Raw genomic sequence first — 23,054 nt, forward strand, 5'->3', positions numbered from 1 at the left:
CTCTCTTCTGTGTGCTGGATGACGACACGGTCCAGAGCTTTTGTGTGATCGCATCCTTTCTCGAGCAGTCAGATAAAACAACGAGTGTTCAGCACAGAACTAAAGCAGCTAACTTTGTAATTCCCCAGCCGGTTAACAACTAGTGTTGCCATATCCGCGTATTATAAGCGACGTTGGGCTTGTTTTTCTGTAAAGATGCTTGTAAAAATTGGCAGTTGAGGTTTTGTGGGCTTGTTGTTTCTGTGTATGTTTCTGTATTTGCTTATTTTGGGCTTGCTGTGTAATTTTGTTTAAACCAGTGTTTCTCAAATAATATTCATGTCAAGGACCCCCAAATTAATATGCATTTGTCTGCGGATGCCCATTTGTAAACATGCTATGCCCAGGGAACATGGCATGAAATGAAAATATGTCCAAATGTCCAAAATAAAAAAACATTTTATGCCAGGGAACAACACAAATCTCATATCCCCCCACATAAGAGTTGTGTTGTTAAAATGTCAAATTGTTTTCCAGATTTTTTTTAGGTTTAAAGGGCGAAGGGCTCGCTTCTTTTGGGCTTGTTTTCCTAGACCTGGTTGCTTGTTTCTCTCTGAAAACCTGGCAACACTGGTAACAACAACACACCGACGGGACGGGTTGACCAGACTAGACAGACTGGTAGCAGCTGCCAGCAGCCACAAGCCTTTGTCTCTTCTGTTCCTCTGATCCAACAGCAGCACACCGGCGTTTATCTACCGTCGTTTGTGTGATTTTTACGTTTTTTTTATTTTTCTTTTCCCACCTGACAAAGATTTTTTAAAGTGAACCAAGATAGGCGGCTTGGGAACCAAGATGTCGAACCGAGTGGTGTGCAGAGAAGCAAGTCACGCCGGCAGCTGGTACTCTGCTTCGGGTAACTGTCACCAGAGAACCCCGGCGTTTAGGCAGCATTGGATGTCCTGCCTGGTTGTGATCAGTGTTGTTTCACTGTTTTAGTGGGTTTGGTCGTAATATGTACCATCGTTTTGCTTGTTCAATAGGAGCCGTTTGATTCATGATCTGACCAGCTAGCAGCTCTGGTCCAGAGGTAAGAGCGAGCGTTAGCGAGTTCTCTCTAAACGCTCTGTTAGGAGCGGATGCCATGGACGGAAAATGCCACTTCGTGCGAGGTCTCTAACTTTAGTCAAAATAAAGAGAACGATTTCGCTACTCATCAAAACAAAGGCCGTATTGTATTGTTGAAAGACTATTCTCCACGGTGGGAAACGTCTTAGGACCGCACCTTCTCTCTATAATACACTTTTTGGGCAGAAAATAAAATATGTCCGCCTGACGGAAATTATTTTTATTTACTCACCTGCGCCCTCTACAGATCTGGTCAATGGTAATTTTATATTGACCAGAACTGTAGAGGGCGCAGGTGAGCAATAACAATTATTTCCGTCTGACGGACATATTTTGTTTTCTGCTCTAAAAAGTGTGTTATAGAGAGAAGGTGGGGTGCTGAGACGTTTTCCACCGTGGAGAATAGTCTTTCAACAACACAAAACAGCATTTGTTTTGATGAGTAGCGAAACAGTTTTCTTTATTGTTTTACTAAAGTTGGAGACCTCCCACAGTAGGAATGTTCAGTCAAGGGGAGTAGCATAGAGCGTTAGAGAGAACTCGCTCTGGACCAGAGCTAACAAGCTAGGACAGTGATCCAGCTAATGCTAACGAGCAGCTATAGCTGAATCACATTCGATCGCATGAATTGTTTTGAGCTTATTCAGCACATTCTCCCTGATGGTCGATGGAGATGTTTTCAAAACAAATGCATATGCTCTGCAATTTTCTTTTTATTTATTTTTGTTTTACTTGGCTGTTTGTTTGGTGTCAGCCTGAACTTGTAAAATAGCAAACTTGGGCTAAAACCTTACAGTAAAACTTACTGGCCTGCTAGCTGTCTAGATTTGGGAATGCATTTCTAAAAAGACAACCCAAGTAATGACAATAGCAGATCTACTAGCTCACAACGCAACGCGTTGTGAGCTAGTAGATCTGCTATTTTCACTAGTTTGGGTCACAGGGAGACACAAAATGTGTCTTTTGGGTCTAGACTAGAGCTAAAAAGATTGGGAACCAGTGATGTAGAGGATGGAAGAAACCATTCACACCCAACTGTCAAATGATTTAATCAATCCGCTTTTATTTTGCTGTCATGTTGGGTCACTGACTCCACAGAATGTTGTGTTGTTCTGCCTGGGAACAAAGGACTGGGCAGGGCAGCAAATTGAAGGTTCATATTGCACCGACCCCCCCCCCCTGCTGCCAGTTTTCGCGAGAGAAACGAGCAACCAGATCTAGGAAAACAAGCCCAAAGGAAGCGAATTATATAAGGCCAAATGAGCACATTTCCAGTTTTTCCTACCTGCTATCGGCTATTTGAAAATAGCCGATGTACAAGCTGATCACAGCTTGTAGATCTGCTATTTTCAAAAACTCTTGCAGTGGATTAAAAAAACAACAACATTCTAACAACACAATGCTCCCTGTGGCACAAAACATTTTCTTGAAAATATTTCAGAACCACTGGTTTAAATAATAATGAAAACAAATTGGAAACATGCCCAAATAAGCAACTGCACTTTAGAAACGATCCCCAAAAAACTACAACCCGCAAACTACCAAAATGTACAAGCAAATTTACAAAAAAAGAAGTCCACAGTCGCTTATAATAAGCGGACATGGCAACACTACCCCCTCCCCCATTTTACCAGCTAGCTGCTAGTTCCCTTCTATTAAGCCCAGCAAAAGCTTGCCTGTTTATCCCCTCTAAGCCAGTCCTACTATAATGTCACAATGATAACCCCTCATGGTACTTTGGACATGTAAGTTAGTTGAGTCAAACATTAGTTATTTAACCCATTAAGACCTGATTCTACAAATGTCTTCTAAATCCTAACAGTTCTCTGAAAAACGTATGTTGTCAGTGGTGCTCAAACTCTTTCATGTCAAGGACCCCCAAATGATATGTACTTAATTTATCCACGGATCCCCATCTCAAAATATTTTGTTCCACGTACCTCCAGAAGCAAAGATTTGAGTTGAAATGTTTGCTTTAAAAATATATCTTTAAAAGATTTGCACACATTTTCACGATTTTAGCAGATCTACAAGCTCATAGCGTGGCACAAAGTGACACGCTATGAGCTTGTATATCTGCTATTTTTGAATAGCCAAAGTATGAAATAAAACCTAAAATGACATGGATGCTTTCCCGGTGCTTTTTTTTTGTCTGTCATTATTAAAATAAAACATAAAATCCTCAAGATTGGAAGAGTCCTCATGATAGCTGGACATGCCATAATCCAGAGTATAAAAAGTGTACCAATAAAGACTTAAGTAAAGACCCTACAGATAAACAGATTGCTTCATTGTGTTATCATCTGACATCCAGAGTTGTCAGGTCAAAACTCCTTTTGTATTTGTGTTACAATCTTAGATAGTTTGTCACAAATAACTTGTGCATATTTTCCTGGCTCCCAAGAGCTTGGTGAGGGCAGTGATACTATTTATACCTAATATTTATACTTGTCACAATTCTTGGCATTTTGACACTGTTGTGTGAGAAAGTATAAACTGGCTGAAACATCAGATAGACAAATGTAGCCTTGGGCAGGACGTGTTGTTAAATATAACCAATTCTTAGAGCTACGTATAAAACAAAGTGGACTGTGCATTGTGCAAGCTTGTAGCTTTTGTGTCAATTACATGGGCCATAAAATTCATGTTCATGTATTAGTGGTGTTTATAAAGTGTCTGGTTTAATTGGTACTGCTTATATGGTTTGCTTTGTGTCCAGAATCGGGAATAAATCAGAAATCTGACTCTTTTCCTTTTTCCTCAACTATTTGCCAGGATCCCAGCTGAATCTACAATTGGAAGGCTGGCTGTCCCAAGCACAATCCTCTATCAGACCTGCTAGAGCCATCATAGCACCGTAAGCAAGCATAGCATACATTCTGAAAGGGGAGGACAACATCTCCACGTGTCATATACTAGTGGTTGATGGATAAAAAAGAATCAATACTTTGATGAAATAATCAATGAATAATCAATCCCTAATTTAGTCATAGCCGAAAAGTTTTAAAAAATTGTAAAAAAAAAAAAAAAAAAGAGAAAATATATATAATGTATATATTGATAATAGCAGATCTCACAATGTGCCGTGATGCGACACGTGAGCTTGCAGATCTGCTTTTTTCACTATTACACAAAACTGTAGATATAAATAAATGAATATATTTAAAAAGTCTAATTGGATATGTTCTTGTGTTCAGGCATGCTGGGTATACATACTGTGGCGCTTGTGCAGCACATGCCTATAAGCAAGTTGACCCATCGGTTACGTGAGTTATTTACAGTTTATTTTTTACATTCAACATCTTGTGGGGAAATAAGCAGAATATTTGTGATCTTAAAATGTGCCCACTCTATGCTGGGGCTATATAGTCTTGTTTGTAGGATTGAAAAATTAGATCTTAGATGGTAGTATACAGTGTTGGTGGTGTACCTTTGGGAGAAAGTGTGAATGAGCGTAAGCCTTGTTGTCCTGCAGTCGTAGGGTGTTCATTCTGGGACCCTCACACCACGTGCCCCTCTCCCGCTGTGCCCTCTCCCCTGCAGAGGTCTATAGAACACCCCTCTACGACCTGAGGATTGACCAGAAGGGTATTCATGGTTTTTCTTCTTAAATTGCGGTGTTCTCTCAAGCTTGTTGTATGTGGTTGCGCATTGTTGTGCGCCGAAAATAGCCAACCTGCAAGCTCGCAACACTTCGCGCTGTGGTGCGTTGTGAGCTTGTAGATCTGTTATTTTTGGGTGTGTGGCACCGGCGCGCAACTAAATATAAATCAGGCGTCACACTTACTTGGACTGTAGTTTATAATGTAATTTGTATTCCTGCTTTGATCAGAAGCTTCATTGTTGAAGATGAATGTAAGAATTAACAGGGAAATGTGAGGAAAAGGCAAACGGAAACATGACTTGATTTATACCCTAGCTTTTTCCTCAGTTTATGATAATAGATTTGTTTTGCATTAGGACTCATTAGAAATTAGTTGTTTCTGGTCATTTCAATTAATTGGATTATAGGGGGGAAAGCACAAGCATTGGTAAGTAGAAATGAAGGCAAGTTCTGTTTATTGAGTGGTTTCTCTCATCTAGAGAGGATTAGATGCATTAGATATGCTTGCTTTGTTATACAGACCTCAAGCAGCATGGGGAGATTAAATACATTTTAAATAACCTCTAGGGCCAGACATCTCCCTGACTGTTAGAATAAAGAGACCTTCTGTGTGAAGTTCAGTGCTGCAAAGCAATTCTGTACATTCTTGCCTTTTTAAAGGAGGCCATGCTTTAAAATATTAAATCATCACGTAATAAGGAAGGGCCATGATTATGTTGAGAGTGTAGACACATTAAAACAAAGGGTCTTCTCTTGCAGTTTATGCTGACCTCTGGAAAACTGGGATGTTCGAGCGGATGAGCCTGCAGACAGATGAAGATGAGCACAGTATTGAAATGCACTTGCCTTACACTGCTAAAGCCATGGAGAGGTAAGATGTGAATGATTGGCATACTCTATATATTAATATATAAACCCCCCTCCCATAATTATCAATACCTAACCTTGACATTAACAAAGAGAACAGTTTGCCATTTGTTTCACTATTTTTCGCCCTCTTCTTTAGTTCATCCGAAATCACATTGGTGCAGTCAGTCAGTGACACATGGCAAGGGTTGAATGCATAATTGATACAGCCTTCTGTCAGGTTGGCAATAGTTAAATGCAATTTCCTTGTTGTAGAAAAGCTCTGATCAGGTAATGTGAAGGCAACTGAGATGGCAGCACATTTGTCATATTGAATGAAGAAGAAACAGAATCAGTATACTGTAGGTAGACGGGTAGGTAATAGGTTTCCCATGGGGACTGAGAGGCGGGCTAATTACACCAGCGTCATCTTTATAATCCAAATCTGTGGAGGTTTTCTAATCAATTTTCACCGATGGATGATCTGTGAAAAAATCAAGATGCCGTGTTACAGGGTCTGATGCCGGCTGCTGTTTATTTTCTTCCTTTGTAACCTGATGTCTGACTAGATTTTGACTAGTGCCGTTATAAAACCCAGGTTGTATCGTACATTAATTCAGTGTTACGGTGTTACATTAATTTCCATTTACAGCCATAAAGATGAATTTAGCATTGTTCCTGTGCTGGTGGGTGCCCTGAGCGAGTCGAAGGAACAGGAGTATGGGAAGCTGCTCAGCAAGTACCTGGCAGACCCTTCCAACCTCTTCATCATCTCATCAGACTTCTGCCATTGGGGTAGATATTGAGAACAGCTAAAGGCAGTACTCCATTGTTTTTCAATCATATATTCATGTCTTTAATGGTAGAGGTAATCATCAATACATGGTTGGTCTGTTGACACCCTGTAGTCACACAAACATTAAAGACTACAGCCATTGTGCCTCTGCCACTAGGGTTAATGGCTTCACAGTGCATTCTGGGTATTCTGGTAAATCAAAAATCTATCAATGTAGTTAATGTCACATAGTGACTAAACAGCCACACATTTGACAGTGGAGAATTGCATGAAAAGAGAGACTAACATTTCTTGTCTTGAATATATATACCGTGATATAAGATGTAGTTTAAAATCACTATCATCCTCTGGGCCTAAAATGTTATGATGTAATTCTGTATCCAGACATCCACCGACAGATTCTTTTCTTTTCTTTGAAGGTCAGCGGTTCCGCTACACATACTACGACGAATCCCAAGGGGAGATCTACCGATCTATTGAGCACCTTGATAAAATGGTATGTCTGTTGTTGCCACATCTGTTAAATTGACATACAATTTTATTCAAAACGCATTTGTAAACAAAATATATAATGCTTCATCATCGCTCATTGTTTCCCTCTGCTTGTGAAGGGGATGGGCATTATAGAACAACTGGATCCCATGTCCTTTACAAACTACTTGAAGAAATATCACAATACCATCTGTGGACGTCACCCCATTGGAGTGCTGCTACATGTGAGTTCTGTGACCGCAGAAGTAAAACCAATTACACAAATAATAATTATTATTATGTCAAATTATTGATTTGACATAATGGCAAAATGGCTGCCGTGTGAATATGGTCAGTATAAAAGGGGTGATGGCAGTTAAGTTTGGGACGACGAGCACTTAGTAGATGACAAGAATAGAGGCTATGTGCGTGACATCATCGTACCCGGAAGTTATGCGCGAACGTCTACCGAGTGGCAAAATATTATTAAACGACAAGAGGTTAAACTCGCCAACATGGCAGCTGTATGGAAAGCTTAAACGACAAACTCGCCAACATGGCAGCTGTATGGAAAGCTTAAATTATCCTCTTTCTATCTGCAACGTTTTTGTTTCATAAAAATCCACCGTAGACATGTTATGAGCTACTTTCTGTCAAGAAATTCCGTGCAGGTGAGTTTGGAAGCGCTCGTTTTCAATAACGCAATAATGCCTCCTGCATTATGTGCAACTTAGAAACGGGTGGTACGCAGGACCGTTGAGTAATTTCCAACGAGCGCAAACTCCAATGCTCCATGCTGCTCAATGTTTTGCCACTCTAGAGGATGTGTCCCGGTGGAAAAGTGACGCATGTGCATACTCTACATTATCAAATAATTGGAAAGCCTATAAAGTGGAAGGGAGTCAAGCCTCTGTAATTAATCTTGTGTGTATATATACTGTATATACAAGCATGCATGTGTGTTGAGAATGTATGACCAAATGTCTATATTATCTCTGCAGGCTGTGGAAGAGCTGAGGAAGAACGGGTTAGAAATGAACTTCTCGTTCCTGAACTATGCCCAGTCAAGTGAGTGCAGGAACTGGCAGGACAGCTCTGTGAGTTATGCTGCTGGGGCACTCATCGTTCATTGAGGTCAGCTTTCCCAGGAGCCACTGCAGCACCTCCAGCCCCCCCCCCCCTCCCCCTTACTATCTATCGCCATACCCTGACCCAGAAACCCCCTGCCCCCTAACTACACCCCACTATCTGCAGGAAGGACCTAGACACTTAAAGCCAATACAGTCTCCTTTCTCCCTCAACGCTCCTGCCTTTCTCCACCCTCCTCTGTTTGAAGTGTGATTCAGAGCTTTCCGTTGAAATGTTTTGCTTGAAGTGCAGATTGAGATTGAGCAGGAGCAAAGGGGATAAGAGATAGGAGTGCTTATCATTTTGACGCGGAACAAACGTGGAGGGGAAAGTCTTACTTGGGGAGTTTTGCCAGGACTGTAGTTGTCCTCTCTTAATCGTTTTTGTTTTCCTCAAAGTTGTAATGTAATCTTTACATTTGCACTCTTTGCGACCTGTGCTCATGTAATATTTGCCTCAGATAAGAAGATAAGATAACACAAGGAGAATATATAAGAGTTTCCCCATGGGGATTAATAAAGGTAATCTTCATCTTCATAAGGAATGATAATACAACTGCAGATTTAAATGGAAATCAAATCAGAATATCTAAATGTTGCCAGATGAAAATGAAATGAGTGTTTTGACTGTCTGCTTCAAGTTATATGCTACTAAAATTGAGAATAGTATCATAGGTAGCTTCTACCACAGTTCAACATATGCCTACAATTGTAGATTCTAACAAAGGGCTGCACCCAACAAAGTTCACTAACCCCCTGCTGTAAAATACCAAAAAACCTTTATTATAATTATCATCATAATAGTCTTGTTTAAATATCTTTTATTCCTATATTGTTCCCTTTATTTCTCTCTATTTTGTAGTTTTATTAGAGATACGAGTATTTACGAGCAATGTGGCGGTGCGTTTTAACAAAGGCAGTGTTGTCCTTCATGCTCCAGTCATCAATAGAGTTTGCCCAATGGTTTGGTTGTGGCAACACTGCACCCACATTGAATTGAGATTCTAGTAGCACTGAATAGATGTTTCATTCTGGTCAGACTGCAGTAGTGAGTGTTACAGAATAGGTAATCCTTTCTGAATATTCAGGAAGTTTAAGCCGACGTAGACACGTTTAGCCTCTACCCTTACTGCCACTTTGATTCTGCTTGATTCTCCACACAGGAAACCTGTTCTAGGTCCTTCAGACCCGTCTTGAGCATTGCGTTCAGAAGTATTTCTCAAATCAGATCAAGATCAGATTCTAGATGAAACCTACAGTAGATTTATTTCCACATGTGGCTGAAGTGCAAATGTTGAGCTTACATTTAAGATGATCGTGTTCGTAATTTTCAGCCACATTGGTTAAACAGACCTCAACTTTAGGGTGCCAAAGGAACTTGGAAAATACTATTTTATTGAGTAAAATGGACACTAAAGTCATTCATGTAATTTGTATATTGCAATGACTTCCATGTTCGACAGCCCTAAACTCCAAGGTAATCTTTGTCTTTTCAAGTTTTCCTTTGCCCTCATTGTAATTCACTGTCTATAAAAATCGGCTATGAATCCTCTGAATTACTGAGGCAATATGCAGAACATGAGAACAAGTCAACTAAGATCGGTTTTGTTATCACACTCCTGCTTAAGACTAATTACTTACTAATTACTAATTTCCTTTTTGAAGTCTATGGGACAATTCACAGAAGATATCGAGGTTTTTCTCCTAGTGGCAGGAATCGTTATATAGCCAACAACAGATTTGACCATACCTTGGGTGTTGTAGGTCTGAATCCTGACATGTAGAAACTAGAAATATTAGGAATATTTAGACTATGAAATGTCATGGCAATTGCTTATTACAAACATTGATTCAGAACATTCTTGTCATAGTATTTTTATGTTGTCTGTGTAATGCTGCTGTGTAAAATACCTCAAATGTTAGCTATATCTGTGGGGGGGAAATGAATCGGATTCAAAGTGGCAGTATAAATGTAGCCGTTTTTGGAGGCATGCAAAGCACAATGTATGCCCTCCTTCATTTGACCTTCAATTATGACTTGTTACTGACAGATGCATTAGCTGCTGAAGTCGAGCATTATTTGTTCAGGTGAGGCCGTTCTGTCATTCCGAAACCCTTACTGCTGGGTTTGAGCGCAGTACCGTGAGTGGCGGCACTATTGACATTTACCCATCTGTTTCAGCAAAGTGGGCACAAGAACAAACCGAGGAAGCCCCTGATTCACTTGATCTTCAGAGTAAATTTAAGGGAGGCTAGTAAAGCATGACACACTGTGCTATTGTGCCTTGGATCGCTGTTGCACATTGAATTTTTTGTTTTGAGGTTTCTTTTAGAATGTATATCTCAGTTAATGTCACCCCTCACATGTAATGGCCTCCACATTGTGCCCAACTATGTCTCCACCCATCGCTGTAGGAGTGCGTGGCCTGTCCCCATCCGTTGGTCTAAAATGGCACCAACTGTTATCTCTTTATTCCAGCTGGGAGTGGTGTTCTGTTATCATCCACCTCACCTCTATTCTTGTAGAGAGACGAAGGCTGAACCTCAACACTGTTCATTTTTCTGTTCATGGTCCTTTGTTTTACTATCAGATTGTTTAGTTTCTTTTCGTTTTGTATTTTTTCTTGCATAGAGAATAGGAATTCACTCGTCACAAACCTATAAAATATATACTACTTAAATACTCCCACAAAGGAGTTTTTTTAATCTCAGGTTCCACTGACGAGCATCCCAAAATGCTCTCCGAATAAAGACCTCGGATCCATGTTACAAAAACAGTAAAATCTACTGAAAAGCATGTCTTCTCTGGTGTCTTATTCCTTAGTTATATGTAATCTTACAGCAAATGAATGCCTTGCAATTATGGTTGGTTCTTGTTCCTTAATTGTCATACCATGTTATGTTAGTTTTCTCTGTTCATTATTTTCAATTGAGAAATAGCCTAATTTATTTTGAATCCAGTGCATAATGATATGGTAAAGAAATGTTTGAGATGAAAGTATTCATAATGTTTTAAAGTCAATTGATAATGATGGCTGAGCAAGAATAGCAGCATATACATCAGTAACTAATTGTATTGTGACTTTTGCCAGCAGAGGGAGTCGGTTGAGGGATTAAATTAAATAAGCTGTCTTTGTTTACCATTGTAGAAATAAAAATGCTGTTTATATAACATTCAGTAGTGATCCAGTTCAACAAGTGATATAAAGTACTATTTCTAGTTATGGGTCAGTAAAAAGATCCATAAACCCTAGTGTTCCTATTCTGAGCATGTCATAATTGGTGAACATTAGACAAAAATAACAGATCTACAATTTAACATAATGAAATGTGTTGTGAGCTTGCAGATATGCTATGTTCATTATTTGACATACAAAGACAAATAGGCTATATAGGTTTAAGTGGTTACACCTTTGTGGCTCTACTGAGAAAGATGTACCATTGTATAATGGATTATATAGACATTTTATTTAAAAAAAATCACTGGACACATGATTGATTAAAAGCTTTTCTCCAGTGTTCTCTCTCCTGACTGGATAAAATTGGTATCCCAACCTGAAAATGTATTTTCTGTTTACTAAAGAGCTGGAGAGACCTCTGTTACTGCAGAAACACTCCATCAATGATTACTTTCAGAATAGGCAGAGTCTGATAACGACATGGTTTCATGTGAACCTCTGACTTCATGTGGCCAATCTGATGTCAGTCACCTATGATGTAAGACTCCATATTTGGGCATGGTTTCAGCCTAGTCTGACTGCCATTGACTTGAAATGAAAGTTAAACATTTAAACAATATATAAAAATGTGAAGGTACTTACTTGGCATACTGGCAGCATGCACAAGAAACTTTACACTGATTGGTCCAGCAGTTTGCAAGATGATCCCTGCTAAGATAGACAGACCCATAACGGCATGTGGTCAGTTTAAGGTTTAGATCTACCCGATCCTAAATAATAAATAATAAAAAAGAGGGACAGTTGTGGACATACACGGTTTCTGAACTAGTGGTCTAATCTAATGTGATAGTTGACACAGAAGACAAAAGGTTCAGTGAGAGATCTAATACTTGCTATGATAGGCCAACACTGCGGGGAACCCCCTCTGTGGGTTTATGCACTTTAGGAAGACCATAGATGACTGGTTTGATAGGACTAAGTATTTGTATTCAAATTAAGATCAAATAAGACTGTTATTGATCCCGTGGGGGAAATTCAGTCACCAAAGACGTCTTTGGTGACTGAATTTCCCCCACGGGATCAATAACAGTTAAGATAGCGTATAGTCACAGGGCAAGAAAAGTACTGAAGATAGCCTACAGCAGGGTAAAAGACACCATCAATGATTAACACAATATATAACACTATACACCCTCAGCAGTGCTGTCATAGTGCAGGATTCATAGTATTTTGTGTGTCCCCTTGGGGAAGATGAATCTATCATTATCCCTCCTGCTAAACCTATCCACAATCTCCATGTGATGGGGGTTTAAGTGGTTGTCCATGATAGCGCCCAGCTTCCTCGCTATACACACCTTCACCACCTCCTCAACCCCATCCAGGGTCGCTCCAACGAGGGCGCCGGCTTTCCTGCCCGGGCCTGTTGAGGTTGCTTGTGTCCCTGGCATTAAATTGATTCGCATGACGAGATTGATTGACTCACATGACCAGAGGACAAGGACATGGCTTGCTTAAGAAAATCGAAGGCCCCCTGGCCTTGAGAGAGGGCAGGAGGGTTAAAGGTTAATCATTAATCACAGTGGTTTTCAACCCTTTTCATATCAAGGTTCATTATTTATTCGGCATTTGAGCCACGGACCACTATTTTATGAGATTTAGCCTCTCAGACCCACGACGTTTTGGATTTTGCTGTATTAATGTGGTACCATAGAAGAGATAACAGGCAAACGTTGATCAAAATCACAATTCTTTCTCTAATTGAGTAGACATCTTGTAAATTAAGTAATGCAGATGTTTAACAACAATTTAACATTTTACGCTCTCAAGAGTTAAAGATCTATGGGTCCATTTGGTTACCAACTCTCCATCATTTAGCTGGGGACCACCTGGAACCTCCTCTAGGACCCACTCGTGGTCTCCCCGGACCACTGGTTGAGAACCACTGATTTATCAGATACTAAACTGAGTTTGGAAATGAGCCAGCCAAACCCTGCTACTGTGAGTGCTCTGATTTTACGTCACAATGACAGTGATGTCATTGTTGACATCATTGTCTCTGACATCAAATAAGCCAGGCGACCGGCTAATCGGACTAAGTAATAGTCTTCAACTATTTAATGCACAGACCAGGAACGAGTATATCAGAGACTTAACTAAAGTCAACAAAGAAGCCAAAAGAGAGAGACCAAGACGTCCAGTTGTTGAAGAGCCAGGACCGTCTAACAACGTTTACAACGGAAAACATCCAAAGTGGGTGATCTAAAAAAGAAGTGCTATGGCCAATCTGTACGCTTTAGCTAAAAATATTAACCAAATAGCCGTAAACAATGAAGGATCCATGGGACTTTCAGATTTTGTCCTGTGTTGTTGCCGGTTTCATGTCGTTTCTCTCTGGATTTATGGATGACTGGCTTGCCAATGATATGAGAGTGTCTGTATTTAAAATCCTGTTAAGTTGGTTGGTTTTTAGTCTTATTGCAATTCACTTTGCATGGACTGTCTATGGAAACACAGTGAAAGACCTGTATTACAGACAAGGTACTGGACATAAGGGAGGCACACCTGATACTGCACCTGATCTAAAAAGGGGATGGTCTGTCTCAGTGGATCCATGTTCATTTAAGCAAAGCACAGCTGGAAAACCTCGCGACTGTATCCTTGTGTGATGATGAGACCAGGGCAAGCTGCAACAGAGGACAAATATGTTTGAATTTCCAAGTTTCATGATGGTACTGTATTGTAGATTAAATGTGCAGCCCTATAGTACATATTGTATTTGTTCTTTCTCCAAAGAGTCAGCGGATTCATGTTTTCCTGAGTTACTGAGATGTGCCTTCAAGATTCTGGATATGCTTAACAATGATGCAAGGTCCGTTATGAGGAAGGAAGATGCACCTGATGTTACCAGTCCCATCACTCTTTATTCACATCATCTCTGCTTAGTATCTTATTCAACTCTGTAATCTCCACACGTTTACCTTAAAGGAGTAGTTCACCCAAAAAATGACTTATTTTCTATCAATTACACACCCCATGAAGCATTGAATTCATGGATATTTTTTTGTTTTTGTCGCATTCCTAAGCCAATAGTTTGATGACTGATGGAGACTACATTAGCATCTTTCCACTAGTAATCAAATTATTGACTTAGGAATGCAACAAAAACTAAAAAAACTCCATGAATTCAATGCTTCACGGGGTGTGTAATTAATTAGATTTTTTGGGGTGAACTACTCCTTTAACCAATCAAGATGGCTCTTCAGACATGTTTACCGTGTCCAATCAAGATGGCTCATTAACCCATCTTAAGCCCCATACACTTTGTTGTACGACAAATAATGGACAATATACAATCTCTAACTACGTTGCATCGATGCGATGTGAGCTTGTAGATCAGCTATGTTCAACATTTTTGATTTGTTTGCCTGTAATGACATGACCAAGTGTGGTGATTAAGGGGTCAAATAATGACGTGGCCTCCCTTTGAATCTCGGCCATCATATTGATGATGTCAGTCCTTCTCAAATATGGAGCGACGGTGATCTGAGAAAAATATTCGTACACAAAACAAATGTACAAAATCCAGTGTGCACAAAAGAAATGGCACCGTAGTGGTTTGGCTGTGGACAGACAGACACAAGGACACAAACGTTTTGGGGACAGTAATACGCAGACATATATATATATAGATATATGTATATATACTAACGTTCTTCTAGATGGCCATACTGTAAAAATACATTTTCTGGAGGAATGATGTAAGGAGATGTCACTGACATCACTGTCTTTGACATCACATAAGCTAGGCGGCAGACAGGAGGTGGCCAGTTGACCTCTAAAGAGCCTGACTGTCACACCCCGATTAGCATAATTATTGTTATCAACAGAGGAAACAAAACCCTGACGTCTCACCAAAGTGCCGCAAGCCGCCTTCCTACCCGTTGCATGTGGTAAAATGGCGTATCGGGCTTTAAGACAGGAATACTTTCAGATCCCGGTTGTAACTCGGGCATACATAACCGCATGTGTCCTCACAACAGCTGCAGTGCAACTAGAGCTGATCACCCCTTTTCAACTCTATTTTAACCCTAACTTGATTCTAAGAAAATACCAGGTCTGGCGGCTAATAACCAACTTTTTGTATTTTGGTCCCGTTGGCTTCAGCTTCCTTTTCAACATGATTTTCCTGTATCAATACTGCCGTTGGCTGGAGGAGGGGTCATTCAGGGGGCGCACTGCTGATTTTGTGTTTATGTTCCTTTTTGCTGGGCTGCTGATGACGATATTTTGCCTTTTTGTAAGTCTACTTTTTCTGGGACAGGCCTTTACGATCATGCTGGTATACGTGTGGAGCCGACGGAACCCCCATATCCACATGAACTTCTTTGGCCTCTTTAACTTTCAGGCACCCTTCTTGCCCTGGGTGCTGTTGGGGTTCTCACTGCTGCTGGGCAACTCCATCATTGTGGATCTATTAGGTATCGCTGTCGGTCATGTGTATTACTTCTTGGAGGATGTGTTCCCCAACCAGCCAGGTGGTGTCAGGTGGCTGAAGACCCCTTCTATTGTAAAGATGCTGTTTGACATTCCAGAGGAAGATGTCAACTAACAGCCCTCTTCCTGTGGAACACCCTGGAGGATTTGCTTAGGGGTAGGCAGTGCCTTGGGGGATTACAAAGAGCCCCATCCCTACCGGCCATTGCTGAAGGAAAAAACATGGTCTGTTTCTCAAATTCTGGAAAATCCCAAATGATCAGAGCTCATAGGGGGAGATACCTCAAAACCTCTTCAAAACAGCAGAGAACAACCTTGCATTGTGAACCTGAACCTGAAATTTGGCTTAATCTCAGAAAGAAAATATTTGACAATTGTAAAATGAGGGTAAATGTTAACTGTTATGTGAATTAATTCAGATCTTTTTTTTTCCATTTGATTGAAACGTGTGGAAACGTGTGGCATAGACAGACATGCTAGAAAATAATTTCTGGAAGCACTAAAATACTACCTGCCTAGTCTCCAGGCCCGTCAGAAATGGCAGACAGAAGCACCAGAATTCTAGGTCAGCACCACGGGCATGATCCTAGACCCTCAGTCATCCTGAGCACAGATCAGAGTAGGCCAGTTCTGGAGCCGTGTGGAACTCCATATTTGGGTAAGACTGACATCATGTTTGATGATGCGATATTTGAGGCAGCTCTGCATAAACGCTGTCGACACGTAGTGAGGGGCATTAGCGTGAGAGACCAAGAGAAAGCAAAGAAATGGCACTGAAGGCACAAGCATCAGTGACAGGGAGGCTCCTGGTTGGATTCCGTAAATGGTATTACAACCTATGTGGCTTCAATAAGATCGGTTTGATGCGTGATGACACCATCAATGAAGATGACGATGTGAAGGAGGCGCTGCGGAGACTTCCAGAGAACGTGTACAACGACAGGATGTTCCGTTTCAAGAGAGCCCTGGACCTCTCCATGAAGCACCAGATCTTACCCAAAGACCAGCACACAACATATGAGGAGGATAACCATTATCTGACACCATACCTGGACGAGGTTATTCGTGAAAGGAAAGAGAGAGAGGAGTGTGACAAGAAATAAAATAGACGCTGTGATAGTTTTATTGGGCCTTTGGTTTGCTATACAAATATATATATATAACATAATAACCAATATGTAAAATAAATTGTAACCTTTAAACATTAAATAAAAATACATTTTCTTGAAGAAAGAAAAGAACGAGCCATTATGGGTTAAGATATTGGAGAGATCTCTCCTAATTGTCGGACCCATCTGTGCTTCATGCCCAAATAAGGAGGTGACTGATGTCATAGTACTGACGTCATAGTACTGATGTCATAGTACTGATGTCATAGTACTGATGTCATAGTACTGACGTCATAGACTGGCCTTCAAATATTATTATAACCGGCACTGCGCCAGCACCAGAGAAGAGGCTGCAAGCTGCCGAGGGTCCAGCACTATTATCTAGCAAAGTTGAAACGGCTAACAAGACTATTCCGAGTTGTCACAATGCAGGACCCAAATGAAGACACAGAGTGGAATGATATTCTGCGGCAGAAGGGCATTCTTCCTCCCAAAGAAATTCCCAAAGATGACGAAGAGGAGGAGCTGGCTCTCCAACAGCGGCAGTCTGCTGTGAAAACCTATGAAAGCATGACACTTGATGAGCTGGACGAAAACGAGGATGAGTTCGATGACGAGGATGAGGCTGCCATCGAGACCTACAGGCAGAAGCGCCTGGCGGAGTGGAAGGTGACTCAGGTGAAGAATGTGTTCGGGGAGGTGGGGGAGATCTCTGGACAGGACTATGTCAAGGAAGTCAACCAGGCCGGGGCCGGCGTTTGGGTGGTGCTGCACCTCTATGCACAGGGCATTCCTCTGTGCACCCTGATCAACCAGCACCTTTGCATGCTGGCCAGGAAGTTCCCTCAGACCAAGTTCCTCAAGTCCATCTCCAAGACCTGTATCAACAACTATCCCGACCACAACCTTCCCACCATCTTTGTCTACTTTGAGGGAGAGCTGAAGGCGTCGTTTATCGGACCATTCGTCCTCGGTGGTAAGAATCGAAAAGCTGAAGATTTGGAGTGGGGGTTATCGCAGACCGGAGCTGTGACAACGGACCTGGAGGAGAACCCCAGGAAGCAGATCCAAGACATACTCCTGACCTCAATCAGATCGTCACTCCCCATGCGGGAAGACAGCGACTCAGAAGTCGAAGACTAGACTGGCAGCACAAGCACAAATCACATTTTTGGCCTATCCACATTGGAATCAGATTGTTTTTAGCGGTGCCAGCCGCTCTACTCTTGACTATGTCCGTCCGTATGTCCGTTTGTCCGTTTGTCCGTTTGTCCGTTTGAGCACGGGCTTTAAACAGCTATAACTCCAGTTCGCAGCATGCCAGCAAGTCCAAATTTGGTATGTGGACTTACACCACCAATTGGGACGAGCATTGATTGCTGAAGCCCCGCCCCGCCCTATTATAGCGCCACCAGGAGGCCACTGGCTTTAAACAGCGCTTTACACAGCTATAACTCCAGTTCGCAGCATGCCAGCAAGTCCCAATTTGGTATGTGGACTTACACCACCAATAGGGACGAGCATTAATTGCTGAAGCCCCGCCCCGCCCTATTATAGCGCCACCAGGAGGCCACTCATCAAAGGCACCGCTTCCTTCACACAGGGTGGGATTTTTTTTATCTGTACAGCAAAAAACGAAATGAAAATGTAACCACATTCCTAGGTGGATTTAAATTTTAATAATCACAACTTCTACAGTGTCTCGGTCTGGACACTCTAGCCACTCAAGTCGGATATGAAACCTTCCGGAATATCACTAGCAAGCAGACACATAACAATGACATTATGTACTGTAAGTGACGTACAGTAAAATGTTATTATGGATGACATGGAGAAATGCCTGCCATCACTGCAGCACATTCTGTATAAAAAGGTCAACTGTTGCTGATGCCTGGTGCGACGGAGTTGGTCAGCACACTGCACTGCGACTACAGTGATATGGACGAGATTACAGATCTCCATTCCTCCACCAGTTGCTGCTTTGTTGTTGTCTGCACTGTTTTGATTAATGTGGGCTGAAGCCCGATTAAAATTTCATCGTACGATGCCGGAGTCGCTCACTCAAAATAGCAGACCTACAAGTTCATTGCTTTTAGTTCTGTGTGTCTGTATAATATGTATCAATACCCTACCTGTGCCTATTGCATGGGTGAAATATGCACAAAGGACTTGGAAGACCTTTTTTTTTTTACTGCATTTTGCCAGCCTTTTAATACCCATTGAGGATTTATGCAGGCTTGTTGCTATGGTCCTACACAAACAATATAATGATACCTTAAACACTTTAAACAAACATTTTAAAGTTAAATAGTTAAATAACTCACATTTTACTATACTAGAGGGTCGGGGCGCTGCGCGCCCCTCCCCCCTAGCCGCTGCGCGGTGCTTTGTGTTTGTTGGTCTCTATAATATATAAAGCCATAATAGGAGATGTTCCCAATGGAGCTATGCCCAAATATGGAGTGTGTTGTCTGACCTCACTTGGGTCTCGTTGGGCGGTTATATAAAGCCATAATAGGAGATGTTCCCAATGGAGCTATGCCCAAATATGGAGTGTGTTGTCTGACCTCACTTGGGTCTCGTTGGGCGGTGGTCGGCGATGACGCTAAGGAACAACATGGCCGACTGTAATGTTGTGAGTTTGTGTTGGCCGCAATTAATTATGCTGCGAGGGGGCAGATGTGTGCTGAGCAGTATGAAGTGGCCTACAGACTGCGCGTAGTAATTCTGCACGTTGTGGCGTGTCTTGTTAGTGACATTGATATGTTGTTTTTGTGTTTAGTCCCACACAGTGGCAGGTTTTTTTGGGGGGTTTTGGGTTTAGAAATGTATATATAGATAGATACCAAAGAGATGTTGAAGAGAGACAATTACTCAAGTTAATCATTGGACATTGTTATATCTGCATACTGCTATCTGTTCTCAGTTTTACCAACAGACAGATCTAATCAACTGAAACCCCTTTCATCAGGCTGCATTGTCAAAGGACTGTGAACCTGACTGTGAACCTTTGTGCAAATCTTTTGAACATAATTTTTAAGCAAAATGTTTTAACTCAATATGATTTATATATGGTAAATGGTAAAATTTGTCTGGAGGCCATCAAAAAACAGAACAACATAAATATGTATAAATATAATATTAAATAACTCAACTCATACCCTTTTGACCCAGAACAAGACCAGGAGACCTGGTTCTGCCAGACCCGGACTTCACATGACGTGTCAGCCTGTGTCTATGCCCATGTATGGACGAAAGGGGGACTGACTTTTATGGCTGGGGCCTAAGGACAAAGTGACCAAAACCTGTTTTTTGCCCATGTATGGAGAAAACAGGTACAAAACATGCCCATGTATGGACGAAAGGGGGACAGACTTTTATGGCTGGGGCCTAAGGACAAAGTGACCATGCCCATGTATGGAGAAAACAGGTACAAAGCCTCATGTACGCCAGACCCCCTGGTCGATCCGGAAAATATTTGTACAGCAAACTATTAATTTAATGTTTGTTTTTTCTTTCTTTCTTTTTTCTCTTTTATTTATTCAGGGAAGCCCTTTGAGAGCAAGCTCTCTTTTTCAAGGACGCCCTGATTACGGCATGAATACAAGTACAGTTACACAATACAATACATAATGAAAAACAACAAACTACATTAAAACAAACCACAGATGCAAATAAATACAGGGTTATGTGAAACAGGTGCAATGTGTCCTCAAGAAGCACCCAAATGTCTCTATGGAGACCAATCGAAACCAGTTTCAGAGAGTCCTGAAGTTTGTTCCATTTGTGTGGAGCATAATAAAAGAAAGCAGTCTTTCCTTGTTCACTGTTCATATGTGGACTGATATATATCTAATGTGTGTCTGTGAACGTGTTGAATGTCCAGTAACCTTTGGTTCTAAAAGTGAGGATAGATACAAAGGAAGCTTAGCACACAAGGCCTTATAAATAAATAAAATACAATGTTACTCTCTACGAACTGCGAGAGATGGCCAACCCACTTTTTCACATGAAATATAACGATGGGTGTGAAAACCATCGCCAGTGATGAGTCGCATAGCACTGTGGTAGACTGCTTCAATAGGCTTCAGCGTGGAGAGTGAAACCTATCAAAGGCAGTCTGCACATTTGCAGCGGCCATTTCAAGAGTTGGGCCAATTCTTTTAGGCATACAGTATTAGGCCAATACTGCATAAAATTGTGTTGTCAGCGTAATAATGGACATCACTGTGCAGGGAGGGGAGTGCAGTATTATTATTAACATAAAGAGTAAATAAAAGAAGACCCAAAATTGAACAATGTAGAGACCTGGATCTGAAATCATCAGCAACAACAGCTTGCATTCTCCCTGTCAGATAATTTGAAAACCAGATCAATGAAAATAGCTGCACAGTGTTGGTGATTATCTATACCTTTTAGTATATTGTTTGTGACAAGCGCTGTAGCTGTTACAGTGCTATGACCTGGTCTGAAACCTGACTGTTGGGGTTGAAGTATGTTGTGTGTATTCAGGAATGCACATATCTGGGAACTGACTAGGGATTGAAGGATCTTGGCTATTTTGATTTTGACGTATTTCCATATTGCAGTAATTGTGCCTGAAGTAAGTGTTAAATATAAAATATGGGCAAGCGGTGAAGCAATTATACATGCACTAAGATGCAGGAGATTTCTTAGTGCATATTAGTGAAAGTGCATTTAAAACGTCAGTATGTGTTACTGGTCTAAACAAAAAACGAAAAGCTTTCACCTGGATGGAAAAAGTGAGTTGAGTGAATTGTCAGTAACCGATTCACAACCATGATCTGGTGGAGATAGATTAACAGACATTCTGTCAATAGATGGCCAGATTATATAAAATGATGGTTAAAAACATCACAGATATCAGATTTATCTAAAATAACACAACTTTCACTTTCAATCTGTGATGGGAGAGAAAAGGCCTAGCTTTTAGTGACTTTACAATCTTCCAAAAACTAGCTGCATTTCCTCAGCTTCCTCAGAAATATTTGTATTGCAAACTATTAATTTGATTCTGTTATTCAGCTCTAAATTGTCAAAATGGCATTCAGTATTACTGAATAATACATATTAATGACAAAAGTATTGAAATCCATCCTAAAAAAATAAGTGAACACCCCTATGTGGATGTATAACCTTTTCTGACAGCAAATGCACAATTTGTATGGTTTTGTAAGGCAGGTGCAACACAGCTCTGTTTACACATTTCTTTATTCCCATTTAATTGTAGGCCTACCTACATTGTTTTTTGTAATAGTTTTGTTCCACTTTTGCTTTGGCAATATCAATGTATGTTTTCTCATGCCAATAAAGCCCATTGAATTGATTTGAATAGAGAGAGAGAAAGACAGAGAACCCTTTGATCAAGCTGATTGTCAGAGAACTGTTAATGACTGTTTCAGCTGAAAAGGTTTATCAGGCTCAAAGAACTGTGAATGATTGAATCAAAGTGAAATGATTGAAGCAAAGTGAAAGACAGAGCAGCACATACAGTATAAATAGCATATCTTGAACCTCAGTTCATACATTGAGACTTGAGGACTTAACCGAACGGATGAGCTGTTGTGAAGGTGAATTGTCTTGGTTTTCCTTTTTACATTTTAAGTCATTTATTTTTTATTTATATTGCAATATTGTACTTTTTACTCCACTACAATTATTTGAAAACTTTATTTAAAAGTTAATTTGAAGGCTAATATGTATTATTACAGATTGTCAAGCTCACAATGCCTCACAATGTAGATCTGCTACTTTTGAAATATTATTTAAAACTTTTGAAAAAGGTATATTTTGATGCCAATACGTTTGTACTATTTTGACTACAGACGTTTAATTGTAACAGAGTATTTCTACATAGTGGGTTTGCTACTTTTACTGAGTAGGCTACTTCCAGTGAAACCAACAGATAAGTATCTGTCCGCATTTGCAACATTGCTTTAGCTTGTTCTGCCTCTGATTTTCTTTTTATATACAAGATATTACAGTCACAGTGTGCTTATTGCAGAATAATTATGCAATTTAAAATGTTGCTATTATTTAAGTAACAATCGTTAAATAACAATAACTGCAATATTATCTACAGTTGGATTTTACCTCAACCAACATTAGACTTTTGTAAAAGTGACTCTATTTCGGCCATGTCATTGTAGAGGGAAATGTTCAAAAATGTTCATAACATTTCATAGATGTCCAAAATGTCCAAAAATATTTAGATTTACAAGCCCACAAGCTTCTGGACGTTGTGGGCGTGAAGATTGGCTATTTTCGCCATAAGCCATTTTGGAATGAAAACTCACATGT

At 40.6% G+C, this 23,054-nt stretch overlaps 4 protein-coding genes across 4 annotated transcripts; all 4 read left to right on the forward strand.

The window, feature by feature from the left end:
• The first annotated feature begins 630 nt into the window (after positions 1 to 630).
• On the forward strand, positions 631 to 10,748 carry memo1 (mediator of cell motility 1). Its single transcript, XM_084077343.1, has 9 exons — positions 631 to 895; positions 3,883 to 3,964; positions 4,305 to 4,373; positions 4,583 to 4,695; positions 5,471 to 5,582; positions 6,210 to 6,352; positions 6,773 to 6,849; positions 6,965 to 7,069; positions 7,826 to 10,748. The coding sequence occupies exons 1-9, from the start codon at positions 835 to 837 to the stop codon at positions 7,955 to 7,957; spliced, it is 894 nt and encodes a 297-aa protein (XP_083933469.1). The 5' UTR covers positions 631 to 834; the 3' UTR covers positions 7,958 to 10,748.
• Positions 10,749 to 15,085: 4,337 nt separating this feature from the next.
• LOC311058851 (derlin-2-like) lies at positions 15,086 to 15,739 on the forward strand (the record flags this gene model as incomplete). Its single annotated transcript, XM_084076377.1, has 1 exon — positions 15,086 to 15,739. The coding sequence occupies one exon, from the start codon at positions 15,086 to 15,088 to the stop codon at positions 15,737 to 15,739; it is 654 nt and encodes a 217-aa protein (XP_083932503.1).
• A 652-nt stretch (positions 15,740 to 16,391) lies between these two features.
• LOC311059039 (cytochrome b-c1 complex subunit 7-like) lies at positions 16,392 to 16,727 on the forward strand (the record flags this gene model as incomplete). The annotated part of the gene is made up of 1 exon (XM_084076615.1): positions 16,392 to 16,727. One exon carries the CDS (start codon positions 16,392 to 16,394, stop codon positions 16,725 to 16,727), a length of 336 nt encoding a protein of 111 aa, XP_083932741.1.
• Positions 16,728 to 17,159: 432 nt separating this feature from the next.
• LOC311058267 (phosducin-like protein 3) lies at positions 17,160 to 17,876 on the forward strand (the record flags this gene model as incomplete). The annotated part of the gene is made up of 1 exon (XM_084075648.1): positions 17,160 to 17,876. The coding sequence occupies one exon, from the start codon at positions 17,160 to 17,162 to the stop codon at positions 17,874 to 17,876; it is 717 nt and encodes a 238-aa protein (XP_083931774.1).
• Positions 17,877 to 23,054: the final 5,178 nt, after the last annotated feature.

This window comes from Gymnoscopelus microlampas (genome assembly GCF_963454915.1).
Source record: "Gymnoscopelus microlampas genome assembly, chromosome: 13".
Lineage (NCBI taxonomy): Eukaryota > Metazoa > Chordata > Actinopteri > Myctophiformes > Myctophidae > Gymnoscopelus > Gymnoscopelus microlampas.

What these genes read in the sequence shown, in the direction of transcription:
- memo1 (XM_084077343.1), top strand. Translation starts at nt 835, where the DNA reads ATGTCGAACCGAGTGGTGTGCAGAGAAGCAAGTCACGCCGGCAGCTGG. An exon ending in CCTGAGGATTGACCAGAAGG is followed by an intron (nt 4,696 to 5,470) that starts GTATTCATGGTT and finishes CTTCTCTTGCAG; the next exon opens with TTTATGCTGACCTCTGGAAA. An exon ending in ATCAGACTTCTGCCATTGGG is followed by an intron (nt 6,353 to 6,772) that starts GTAGATATTGAG and finishes TTTTCTTTGAAG; the next exon opens with GTCAGCGGTTCCGCTACACA.